Source organism: Protomyctophum bolini (assembly GCF_963924005.1).
Source record: "Protomyctophum bolini genome assembly, chromosome: 18".
Lineage (NCBI taxonomy): Eukaryota > Metazoa > Chordata > Actinopteri > Myctophiformes > Myctophidae > Protomyctophum > Protomyctophum bolini.
In genome coordinates, this window is record NC_137879.1 from 26,925,557 (window position 1) to 26,939,391 (window position 13,835).

At 42.5% G+C, this 13,835-nt stretch overlaps 1 protein-coding gene across 2 annotated transcripts; it reads right to left on the reverse strand.

Annotated features, from left to right (window-relative positions):
* Positions 1-79: 79 nt before the first annotated feature.
* LOC308332778 (bifunctional coenzyme A synthase-like) lies at positions 80-10,945 on the reverse strand. 2 transcript variants are annotated; one of them, XM_080788862.1, is made up of 11 exons: positions 10,798-10,945; positions 9,657-10,067; positions 8,929-9,316; positions 7,387-7,601; positions 6,036-6,167; positions 4,301-4,490; positions 3,896-3,960; positions 3,725-3,809; positions 2,830-2,927; positions 1,364-1,510; positions 80-1,045 (listed from the first exon to the last, which is right to left on the reverse strand). In XM_080788862.1, exons 2-11 carry the CDS (start codon positions 9,990-9,992, stop codon positions 977-979), a joined length of 1,725 nt encoding a protein of 574 aa, XP_080644988.1. In that variant the 5' UTR covers positions 9,993-10,067; positions 10,798-10,945; the 3' UTR covers positions 80-976. The 2 variants fall into 2 exon arrangements, with proteins under 2 accessions (XP_080644988.1, XP_080644989.1); XM_080788863.1 differs by having other exon boundaries at positions 82-1,045; positions 8,929-9,304.
* Positions 10,946-13,835: the final 2,890 nt, after the last annotated feature.

Here is a 13,835-nt window from a genome sequence, read left to right on the forward strand (position 1 = left end):
TTATACACCCGATATTTCTTCTTTGCTCCATGCATTGCTCTTACAATTAAACACATTTACACAGGATCTTACCACATCTCAAACACTTACCATTTATTTATATTTGTGAGCTATTTCATTTGAATAACCATTAGTAGAACTATTCCACCAAAGTCCATACACCACAATTACATATTTAACCTTTAATTACTGTCATTAACTATATCCGTAGTTACGTTTATCTTCGATTAAACCCGTCTTACAAGAAAATTAATCGTTAGTTGATCAATCTAATGTGGTGAAACGCACAATTCCTATGTCATCAATTCCAGCGAAGAAGGCTCTGAATCAAAGGTTTGCTGGGTTATACTAGAGAACTATATTAGCCTCAGATTGGCTGGGCGGTAACAAGTCTGTGGTTGTTTCAACTGATATATTTGACAGATTTCTGTTGTCTTAAGCCCTACAGTATATACCGTACTTATGACATGCCCAAAATATGGACGAAATCACGAAACATTGAGTGATTAAGGGGCAGTGCTTAACAACTGTTATGGAGTTGGAGACTTGGGAGTCCTTCTCATGTCTGTGTCGTTGATGTATGCAGAAATGTTTGGTCTGTACAGTAAAGATTGTCATAGTCCAGGTAAACAAATGGTCACCTGTTAAAAAAGCAGCAGGGGATTTGTCGGGAAAAAAATGTACCGGGGCTCTGCATCTGCCTGTTTCAAATGTCCAGACTTAAAAGCAAGACCCGCTAAATATCGATCAGGCACAAAGTCTTGGTCGACAGACCCACTTCCGTGGGTTCGTTGCAATGTCACAGTGAGTGCCCCGTCACACTCTTCCTGTAAGGCAAATTTCTCTATACGGGTCGTTTTGGTGACGCATGTCCTGGGACTTGACACAAGTGTTGCAGTGTACACGTGTGCAGTTGATGGATGCAACTGTGTGAGACATCGGGTAGTGGGTCAGCTTACATGTCCTCATGTAGGGTTCAGGACGGCGGATTGGCCTCTGGTCTCTGTATGATTCGTTTCTGGAGAAGGTTCCAGGCCTTGAGTACCTTTGAGATCAAAGAGACGGGGTGAAATGAAAGATCACCGTGCCAGGACCGACTATTTTACCAGCCAAACAGCGAGACAGGAAAGGTGGGAGAAAGAGATAGGAGATGGCATGCAACAGAAAGAACCTCTGGACAGATCCAAACCAGCTGCAGGAAGGACTACTGTATAGCCTTATTAGCCTAGCCTTATTTATATGGCACCAGGCCATGACCAATGGCTGCTTAGCTGCCAAAGTGGCTGGCAGTGAAGACAAACTTATATGGCCCACATATCCCACACAAAAAAAGATGGCGTGTGTGTCTGTGTGCACTTCTGACCTGCTTCTGGGTGAAATCAGGCTCCCACTGTGTGCAGAGCACCACGTTGGCGTGCTCAACCTGTTTGGCATTGGACCACTGGCTCTGTAGCCTCTTCAAAGCGTCCTCGTTGCTCACCCCATCCCTCTCAGTTATCCTCGACACCGCCTAGGAGGTACAGGCAAAACTCTTTAAAGACTACAAATGCTCAGTAGTTCTCACACTTTCTTATATATATATTCTTTATTTAAGGTTACATTTTTCAAATATTTCTTTGGTTGTCCAAGGCTATATACAGAAAATGTGTTTGACAAGGTGCCTGGATTGTCCGTCTTTTGAAAAATAAACACAAAAGAAAAACACAAACAATCACATGAGCCACGGGAGAAAAGCTTTTCCATTAGCCAGCTATCATCTTTGAAATAGAAACTTTCCAGTTGCTTTATTTGGTATCTTGGCTTAATTAGCATTTTTCATAGAAACAGCAGCAAGCTTGTTCACTTGGAGCAAGAAGGAACCTTTGCTTTAATTGTTTTCATTTTTGCAAATCAAGCCTCTAGTGACGAGATATTTGAGTCAGTACTTGACTACCCCCTCAAAAACTAGATGATGGAGCTCAAGGGGCTTATCCTCTAAATACATTTCAAGTAAATAAATACTGTATTCTCAGATAAATTCACATTATTCATGTTCACATTACGGCCATTTTGCACATCATATTTGGGAGGTAGTTGAACCATGTTGAACTTTATGAAATCCAAATGACATGTGAAAAGGATCACATGCAGATGCATGTCCACTTCCAGAAGAAAGGGAACATTAAATGCTATGTCGCATGGCAAATAATGAAACTCATTTTACTAGCTCACATGTTGCACTGTGAGGCATTGTGGAGCTTGTAGAGCTACTATTTTCACCATTTAAATTGTTTTAATTTAAATGGTGACGGCCATGAGCTCCATTTAAAGGAGAATTCCATACTAAAAGGCTTTCTTACCTTTCTTTGTAGTTGTTACGTCCCCATCAAAGAGGTCCAGGTGTTATTTTGTGCAAAAGCTCCTTATTGGCTATTTCCCCTACCATAAGCCCTAAATTAATTGCATTGAATTGAATGGGATGTATGGGGTGTTGTGCTAATTCGCTTATTTCCATCTAAATAAGTATTAAAGTGTGCCGCTTGGGTTATTATTTACATTATGAAGAGAGGATATATACAAAAAAATTATAATTTTGAGCGATAGAAATAAGCGAATTAGCACAACACCCCAATCAATCAACACCCCAATCAATCAAAAAACATCCCATTCAATTCAATGCAATTCATTTAGGGCTTATGGTAGGGGAAATAGCCAATAAGGAGCTTTTGCACAAAATAACACCTGGACCTCTTTGGTGGGGACGTAACAACTACAAAGAAAGGTAAGAAAGCCTTTTAGTATGGAATTCTCCTTTAAGCAGAATCATGCCAACATGGAGGTTTACAGTACCTCCTCCTCTGGTATGATGGTAACCCAGACCTCGTGGACCATGTCTGTCCAGCCAGCCTCCAGTAAGACCGCAGCGTCCACAACACACACCTTTTTACCTGCACAGGACAAGCAGACACAAAACACTGGAGAGGTTACTTCTATCCTTGTTAAGATTGTTCCCCGACATAGTTTTATTATGATGATCGGGAGGAAAATCCTAAATCCTGGGAGATTGTCCTAAATTTGGTTGGCAGGGGAAAAGGCTCTTAAGTTTGATTCATACTTGGCATTGCGTTGGTGGAACATTAAATATAAGCTCACAACTTAATGTGAGCTTGTAAATTAAGCATTACAGTCAGGGTAAGTGGCTCATGGATAAGATCCAAGTAACTGCAGACTGGCGTTTCAGCCAATCACATAAACAACTTTGATTTTGACACAGGGCTGCTATTGGGAGTGTGTAATGCAGTTTTGACATACTACTGTAGGTAAATGGTCTTAAAAAGTGTATACAATGCAATCACAAATGCAGTCATTATCCTTGCACTATTTTGGTTTGGTTATTGAGCCTTTGTTTATGGTTATAACATTGTGGAAGATATTGATAATGGATTGAACCGTTTGTTAACTCACTGTCAGACAGATATAACTAAAGCAACAAAAAGAAAGTTTTACATGTCCCATATAGGCAACAAACAAGTCCTACAAACAATGTGGAACCATTGGCGCTCATGTCAGAAAATGAACAGTGTGGGATATGTGCATTCTATGTATTTTATATGTCCTGTTATATTGAATTGTTTGTGATATGGATCTCCCTGGGTCTGAAATAAAGATTGATTGATTTAATTGTAATTTTACTCTCTCTGGTATAATGTGTGTAACAATGAAATAATTAATATCTTGATAATACCTTCCTCTCTGGCCTGGTGGATTCTCTCCTTAACCAGAAGTGCAATCTCTGGCCACACAATGTCTGTCAACACTTTTAACCGCTCCTGTAAACCAAACAAGTCCTATTAGCCCATATGACACTACTGGTGTTGTAGCATAGAAAACACGTCATTTGTACTGATGATGTTACCTTGTTACCAAAAACCTTCCTTCCTAGTGCACGTCTGTTTATGGTTTTGTCTTCATTCAGGATGTCTGAAAGCAAGAACAAATCCCCAACATCACGTTATGTCAGGGGTAGGCAACCTTAGGCACGATTGCCAACTTTGGCACAGAGGAGGGTAATCACTGGCACACTAGCATTATGAGAGAGGGGATTTTTATTTTTGAAATAAAATATTCACAAATATATTTATTTATTTGTATATTGATATAGCAAGGCTTGTGTTTGTGGTTCTTTCTCTGTGTGAAGCTTTTTGGGCTGCAGTTTATGTAAGAAAAGGTGCTATACAAATCACGTTATTATAAATACACCGATGACTGTGAAGAAGACGAGGGCTTTGAGATGAAAGGAAGTCGATATAAGTTCCATTACCCGAACCAAACTCCTCCTGAACCCGTTGGTAGGCGACTGCCCCCGGACGGTACGTCTCGTGGCCCAGCTGGTCGCTGTCGATGCGGGCGGCGCCCAGGGCCTCCAGGCGCCTGGCGATGGAGGTCTTCCCACTGCCACTGCCTCCCGTCAGCCCAATGACGTACGGGACAGCAGGGAGATGGGACCTGTCCTGGTTCAGGGGAGAGACAATAAGGGACAGGTCACAGATGTTGAGTGGAGCATTACTGTAAGATATGCCGTCAGAAGGGTGTGTTTCAGCAAGTTAACTACTGCAAAAACCCTAGTGAAGCAGTAAAATTACATAACTATGTCGATTTAGTTTTAGATCGTTCTCTCTATACTGCAACACCACTTCAGACACATTTTATCATATGAAAGGTGCTTACTGCTTACCATTGTTACATTTTACAAAAAGGTTCATATTATCATACATTATTAGAGATGTGGCGTGAAGGGTGAAAACATTTTTTAAGTGTAAATTCTCAACATTCAACATTATATTTACAGTTTACATTTCTTTAAGAATACTGTATGGGCAGTTTTACTAAAGCAGAGATAACATGATTACAGTGGCATTATAATGCCAGGCATGACACAATACAAGGCTAATAGATTTCCATTGTAATGGGAAGGGATGAGATCATGGTAATGTGAACCCTTTCCATCACAATAGCTCTGCAGTGGAAAGAAGAATGCTGTCAACAATAATGACAATGTTTAGAGAGCAGCTCAGTTTAACCGTGTTCATGCGAGTCCCATTCAGTCCTCTATACTTACTATACAATTCGCTGTAGTATCAAAAATACTAGCTGCTCTACAAGCTCACGATTCATGATGTAGTGTTTGTGAGGTTGTAGATCTGCAATTTTCTCTAAATGTTTACCTTTTTTTAGCCCTATAGTTTGCCTATTAATATTATTAACATGCCCATGGAGACTCTAGGGTTCATGTGGTTAAACAAGCATGCTGAATGGACGTCTGAGGGTCCACACGAACACTAGTAGACAGTAAAGCAGACGGTCTGCACTGTGTCTTCAGGTTCAGGTTTATTTGTCATACTGTATGTATAGATACAGAGTATGAATACAATGAAAATTATTTTGCTCAGAGCACTCTCAAGGCCTATTCATAGTCTGGATTTTTGGTGGTGAGGCAACAACCGCTACGGTGGTGAGCTGACCACCGGAGCTGAAATAACGCTGAGCGGTGGGGAGTAAAAACAGAGAGAAGGGCTGGAGCGGTGGCGGTGGTGGTTTTCTCTTCACCGCGGCTCGTGACGTCATGTTGTAGTTCGGTGGTCACCTAACCACCGAACTAATCCAGACTATGCATGAGCCTTCAGTCGGAATGGCTGGTGTCTTTAATGATGTTGTGGGCTTTTTTGTGGTGTAGATGTTGTGGAGACTAGGTAGTTCTGTGCTGCCGATGATTTTAGCTGCTGTCTTTGTGGTAGTGTAGTTGTAGTAGTTACCAGACTGACACACAGCAGCACTAACTACTGTGTGCGTGCTCCATCAATGATACCCATTTGACTACAATCTTACTTCTTCAATGCTCCTATGTTTATTCTTTATCATTTTATTGCCTTTCACTGCTCAGTGTACTGTGTTATCACATTGCTGCTGCAGATACCAGCATCAGTATCAATGCTTTTATCCAAATGCAGTCTTTAATTTATTCTAGATGCAGAAACATTGTGGTTGGCAGGGCTTACTTCAGGCGGGGTGAGAAGGGTTCCCAGGAGACGGGAGCGCAGGCTGGACGAGCTGATCTTCTCCTCCTCTGTCTCTGTGTGGTGGGCGTCTTTCAGCAGATGGATTTCATGGACAATCAGGCCAGGCAAACCCTGGCACCAGGAGAACAGCACAACGCACAACGTGTCAGGTATCGTCACGGTCGGACATAAATCAACGCCCTATTTTCTGCTTTGTCGTATCATATGGCAGCAAAAACAAATGCGGATTAGACTTGCTGTCAATTCTGTTCTCATCAGAGTGCAGAAATGTATCATATTACAGTTCACCTGTAACCACGAGGTGCTTGTGCTGTGCTTAAGCGTTTCTTCCTGGCATGGGTTAACTTAAACTTACAGTCCTTTCTCACTCAGAGTCAAGACTTTAAGTACCTAATCACAACTGCATGGAATGTAGTTTGGTGTGCTCAACACCACCACACAACAAAAGATATTTGTAATCCTTTCTCTAACATAATATTAGTGCAATGAGTTCCACTGTAGCCCAGCTACATTTTAGATTTTATGTTCAGTCTAAGCAGACTGAACGATGTTCTCCCACTCTGTTGGCCGTTGTTTCTAAAAGACATACAAAGGGTATGTGTGAAACTAGTTTCAAGACACTCACGCATAAATACAGTTGTCCTACTGTTGATGGCATGGCAGTCTGTAAGGAATCTACTGTATTGTTAAAAAACATGAATTGAATTAAGATATGTGGAGCAGTTTAATGTTGCATTCACACTGGCAACTACAAAGCAACACAGCATATCTGAAGTGTTGATCAACATGCTCCATGACGGACAAAATATAAAGCCTGGGGTTAAAAAGAACATGGAACCGGCTGACTGAAATAATTAATTAGTTTACCCACATTACAAGCAGGAATTGTGTGAAGAGAGAAGGGGAGTGGAAATGTTTATAGAACACTTTCTGTAGCTTTGTTGCTGCAGTTGAAGCCAGCTCAACTAATTGTAGCTTTTGAATTTTGAAGCAGCTACAAACATCGGGCATCGCTTTGTTATCTTCACTAGCCCTTACCCGTTGTGAGATACACTGCGCACGATGCGTTTTTAATTCACTAATAAATTCATTAATAATCATTAATGTGTCAAATCAAAAAAAGGGCTTCGTTAAGCCCTCCATATTCATATGGTCAATGCCTGTGTGAAAAGTGGGAGCGATTGGTGCAGGCAATGAGGAGCTACGGCGGTGTTTCTGACACACACACAGACACTCAGACATTGTTAGAATTATAGTATGATGATGATGATGTCGCTGGCATCCATTGAAAATGAATGGCGGCCGGTGTGAGTACGCCGACGTCACTTACATTCTCCAGACGTCTCTTGTTGACGGCATCGCCGCCCTTCCTGGTCTCCTCGCTGACCACAATGCACTGCAGCTCCGAGTCGACCACGGAGGCTCCGAAGGGGTCGTCGAGCGGCACTATCTCCACCTGCAGGGAGGGCCTGACGTCCTTGAGGAACTGCTGCAGCCTCTGCACCCGGAGCGAGTAGGGCTCTATCAACTCCTTCAACGCCTTCTCTGAGTCCAGGAAGGAGGAGGAGGAGGAAGAAGAGGCAGTTAGAAGCATCAACTTTCTCTGGTTATCATGGTTACAGGTTTCAGTGAAGAAATTTATACTGTGAATACCCCGTTTAAAGCAAGTGTATTTATCAATTATTTAAACTAGAAATATAGATTTCTATATTTTTCTGTAAAAAGAACAATTGGATGTTCTCTCATATGTGATATGTTTGCAGATGTTATGGTTATATAACCACCGTTACTGTGTAACCTTCAGTTTTTACACTCTTACTGTGTGCGGGTATAATGACAAGATATGAGTTGGAAATGAGATTAGACATAATTTCCCTGTACGACAAGGTGCTGTGATGTGACCATCACCAGACATATACAATATGTACATGTACATAAGGTATTAACCTGAATTTTCAGTTCATATTTTTTGTTATTACTATGACACTTTACATCACATTGGACATACTGCAATAATACTTCTGTATAAATAATGTAATCCTAGACCAGATAAAATATTACTGCTGTCACTGGGTCACAAATCACAATGTTGTTACAGGCATTAACACAGTGAAAAATGGAAAACATTAACAGGCTTGGGGAGCAATGAACAGTCTAGGAAATAATTACCAAGTGTCCTCTTCCAGTCCTAACGTGTCTAGTTTCTTGAGACACTGTTAGCGACTTAGCGCACACAATCATCTAATACTAAATACTGCACAACAGTCTATTAATGAGCTCTACATGTCGCTTCAGGGATAGCACTTACCCTGTAGCCATTAGACATCTGAACTCATAGTATATGCATATAGCACTTTAAAAAAATTGATGTAATTTCCTATGCTGCTGGTTTTTGTTTTTGTATTGTACTGTCCTTCTTGTTTGTGTATCTATGGTTGTCTGTATATGTTGAGTATGAACCAAGAAAAATTCCTATCAACTTGTTGACATGGCAAATAAATTATTGAATCTTCATCGGAAGCACAGACAATCGGCTGAAAATAAAGTGGATGTCCCGCCTCCCTCCTAGTTTTGATTAGAAATTACAAACAGATGACAGCTCTGGGCTCCCTGTGCAAGACTTTTAGGAGGCCGAAGTACAGACTCTCAGTAGCATTCTAAAGGTTGACTAGCTTGAACGACCATAACATGACTGTTATCAAACTGTCAGTCTCACAACCTTAAAAGCTCAACCCTAAACCCCTGAAGAGACATAGGTCTATAATATGTCACAGACCATAATAGTAGGGGTTTGAATCTGGTTTAGTACATCCACTGACCACTGTCGGTCATCTCTTCTGTCCGCCTCCTCTTCCGTACAGTAAACACTCACTTTTAAGCATCTCCTGGTCACACACCCCGATGAGGAACCTCCTGTTGGCCAGCAGGCACGCGGTGTTGAGGAGCGTCTTGTGGGCTCCGTGCAGCCGGTCGAACGTCCCGCCCACCACCACGTCGCTGTAGTTCTCAAGGGGCTCCGCCTGCCCGCGGCGCTCCTGCGACGCGCCCTCCGTCTCCTGCTCGACGCGCTCCACCCCTTTCTGCAGCTCCTCCTCCAGCTGCGGGTGGAGGAGCACCGACGCCAGGCCGGGGACGCACGTGTAACAATGGCCGGCATACCTCTGCAGACACTGGGCCACCAGCGTTGACTGGCCCGGGTCCTGCACGGGGAAGTCCGTCAGCACCACCTCCGGGGAGTGAGAGAGAGCCTGTGGGTAGGCCTGTCACAATTATTACATAATCGTCTAATCGCAATTATTTGAGATAATCGCAATTATTTTACGTCTTAAACGTTTCCATGCTGAAAAATCTTCATACATTTTCCCAAAATATCTACAAGCTTACAACACCTCACGAAAGCTATTTACGACATTAAATATGTCAGTATGTTTTTTTGTATAAGTTATTTGACATATCTGCCCTGTGCAATTTTTGATTACGAAGTCTAAAAGGCAAACAAAAATTTAGTTTTTATTCATAATTACGCCAAAAAAACATGAATCGTAATTATTTGAGCGAAAATCAATCGCCAACTTAAATGTGTAATCGTGACAGCCCTACCTGCGGGGTGGGGAAGGGGCAACCCTGGCCCGTCCCCACGCCGGGGGCCGGCTGGGCACGCACGTTGGTCAGGAGCACGCGCACGTCCAGGTGCCCGCACACGTCGGCCGCGTTGCTGTAGAGGCGCGAGATCAGACTGGACAGGTCCACCACGGGAGGGATGAAGACGGGCCGAGGCGGACCCCCGGCGCCCCCCAGGATGAGGCCGGGGTGCAGGTGCACGTACAGGGTGCGCTCCACCACCTGGGCGGCCGAGCTCAGCACCGGAGCGATGCGCAGGGGCAGCGTGTGGAGGGGGGAGGTGAGCACCAGCAGCCCGGTGCTGAACATGGACATGGTGCGGCACGAATGTCGTACGGCTACTGTACGTCGGGCGCGTGCCTCGATCTCACTGTATCTCAAGAGACGTCACTGTTAGAAGGGTGGAAGAAGAAAAAAAGGTTTGTGTAAAAATATGTCCAAGCAAAGGTAATAATTTAAGCTATCAGTAATTATCCTTTGCTGGTTTCACTGGTTAACTACAGGTGAAGGCATTACATTGTCAGATGGCAGTGGCACTGCATGGACACGAATTGTTCTACCTACCCACACACAACATTGACATTGTCACACCCACCCATGGCACTCAAGACTTCACCTCTTGTGGGTGTGTTCTGTGACATAATATTAAACTTGTTGCCATTGGTGAGAATAGGATGAAGTTAAAGTGTAGTCACTGTTGGTCTCACGCACACGCAACCGATATTTTCATCAACACTAGGGTTTGAGCTATGAACTAGTCTATACATAAAAGATGAAGGCAACGTCATTGTGAACGTCATTGTGAACAACGTCATTGTGGTCACTGCCACTGGTCAGTCAGTGCCAGTGGTGAGTGGACCATTACAGTTGTTGGACCGTTGGGTTGGACGATGCCTATTATGAATGTTGATACGTCTGATTTATGTGTCATCGCACGACGGTGTCGCGCGCCCGAACACAGCAGATCTACAAGCCCACAACGTGTCGCGTCGGCGACGCGTTGTGAGCTTGTAGATCGGCTAAGTTCGCCGCCGTACGACGAAGCCACACAAACAACAAGACTACTATATAATCTATCGAGGGGTTTAAATTAAAACAACGAAGGTACTACTATACTCACCCGAGTTGGAAAGAAGTAACGATGCCCTGCTGCCGTGGCAGGAGGAATGTCTGTGGAATGCTGAGCTCATCCACTGTGACAGACAGTGAGTGAACAGTGAAGTGTTGACATTCAACAGAAAACACACCGCTACTGCATGTCTGGTCAAGTCAACACAACAAGCCGCGGCGGGACGCCATCTTGGAGGCGGGGCGAGGGAGGTCGTGTCATGTTAAAGGGGTAGTTCCATTTATTTATTTTATTTTTATTTTTTTGTCAGGATTTAGGAGTGGAGTGGACCCACAAATTAATCTGTATTTGGCCTCGGTCGGAGCCTCATTTGAAACGTTTTGTTACAGTAGTGACCACCAAATGCAAGATTTGTGTTGTTAAAATGTTTAAAAAAAACAAAAAATAATAAAATCACACTCATGTGAACTTGAAGTGAGGGGCGCTCTTATCTTCATACATCTGTACATCACATTCAGTGCTCAGCCAATCAAATCATCACAAATGTCATTCCGGCCAATCACTTTTGGCGTCTTCACTTTTCTGCCCTCACTTTTTATCCTCAATATACTTTGCTCAGCCAATCAAATCATCGCCATGGGGTGATCAGCCAATCAAATAATCATGTTTGTGTTCACACAAACATACAAAGCTGGGCATGGGAGGGGCCCTCAAAAACAAAATCAAGATTTATTTCATTTATATATCAGATCTATTTAGGTTTAAGGTGATTGTACAGTACATTGTTTATGTTATATTAACTCATTTAGCTGAGGACCCCCTGGTAGCCCCTCAATGACCCGGATGATACTTTGAGAACCACGGTTTTGAGGCTCTGGGTAGATCTGCATTCTGTTGTTGTTTGCAAGTATAGAGGGTGACATCATCATACCCGGAAGTTATGTACGGGCCGGGAACACCTACTGAGTGGCTAAAAACTATTTTTCCGGCCTTGATAGCCCATAGTCCATACCTCCAAACAGAAAAGTCCTATCCGATTGCATTAAAGATGTTAAACAACATTAAACTCACTTTGCCAAGTCACTTTGCCACTCGATTTCCCATTCACTTTATGCATGCGCATGCATAGGCCCGTATACCGTACCCTCTATTGTAACTAAGTATAGTATTTAGGGAACAGAATAGCTGCAATAGCAGATCAGTTGTCATAACTCAAATGATAGCATTATGGACAGTTATGGACATTCTCAGTACAGCAAGACACTTATGTACAGTATGCAGTTGAACATCATACATTGCTCGTCATCCAGAAGAGTTGGTTTTCATATGCTGAGTTATGCTCACTTGGGACCTACAAGACCATATGTCCTATACACTGCACTTCCAATCCAAGAGTTGTCCATTGGACTGCCTGACCGCAACGAAGAGTTGTCCAATGGACAACTCTTCGTTGCTGTCAGGCAGTCAGGCAGAAACCTCTTATCTCCATATTTTAACGTTTCTTTCATAAAAGCAGCAGATATACAAGCTTGAAACGTGCTGTTGTTTGTTTGTCGATCTGCTACCTTTGCCACTATTGAATTTGAATCCTGAAAAGTATCCTGTTTTGGACATATGAGGTTTCCACAGGATATAATGCACTCATGCTCTTCAGGCGGTAGGCCTACTGATTGCAGGTGTTTTACTTATGTGACACAGGGTCTACATTTTCCAATGGGAGAGAACTAATCTTCCTCCAACCACTGCTAGTAGTCATAATTGTATTAACATACCATACAGAATTACAGATTGGTTAAAATGTTTTTTTTTATCTTTTTTTTAAATTATAACAAGTTCACGATTGCAACTTTTATATGGCCCATCCTCAAACCTATCTTTATGTAGCCTAATCTTTTATAGTATTACTTCAACTTTACAGTATTTAGCCAGACAAGTCAGAAGAACAAAAGGTATGCACATTAAATCTATGTTTATTTAACTCTGACAGTGTACAAGAGTGTAATTTGGTTCCATAAGTAAAATTAACATTCAGGATTTTAGTGTGTTGTCTGAGCACAATTTCCCTTGCTGCTGTTGGTTGATTCAAATGTAAAGAACCAAAGTTTATTCTAAGAATAACCTCACTCACCCTGTCCCTCCACTCCAGCTCGGTAAATGGTCTGATCATTGTGATGTGGCTTTAGCCAAATGTCCATTATTTCATTATACTACCTTTAAAAGCCACTAATCTCCATGGCTGTTTACTCTTTATCTATCTACCCTCTGTCCTCTATACCTCTCCCTCTATCTGTCCATCTTTCTGACCCAAGGGAGAGGAACTGACTCCACCTGTGTGTGTGTGTGTGTGTGTGCGTGTGTGTGTGTGTGTGTGTGTGTGTGTGTGTGTGTGCGCGCACACGAGCGTGTGTGCGCAGTGCGCACATGCACACATCCCGTGTCTCTCTGTCTTTGTTATCTCTGTCCCCATCCTTAATTAACTTTTGTTTGTGGTTAATTGACTTTTGTCCTGCATGCTTTCCCAGTTCTTTCTAACTCTAATGCTACGCCAGTAACAGAGTAGAATATGATGTGGCATCTTCATGAAGGAATATACATTTTGTGACTAAAAGTATGGTATCTATACATCAAATTTTAATTTGCTTTAGCCTATATTTAACACAAAAGTTGGTACTTTTATGGGTTTAAAATTGTACTAGAAACACCCAGCAGGGGGCAGTAGAGGCTGCACTTGCTTCACAATACCACTCAAAAGTTTGAGCCTAGAAGCTGCAGTTGTCTTCAACGTTTCTCAGGCCAAGAACCTCTTAGCTGAGAGCTAGGGAGATGAAGCAGGGACGCCCACTACATATTGTAAATAATTGTGTTGCAGATTCAACTTTTGCATAGAGCTTGTTTGACAGCACTATCATCAGTGGTGTATACTGTACATACAGTGTATATATATATATATATAATATATATATATACAGTATATGATATGGATGATGGATGAGACAGGATTTGGGTAGTGTTTATTCATCTTATCACACACAGTCTTGAAAGCAGCGTGTGTTTAGGCTCGTTGGGTATGGCTTAAGTTTCCCAGCAGT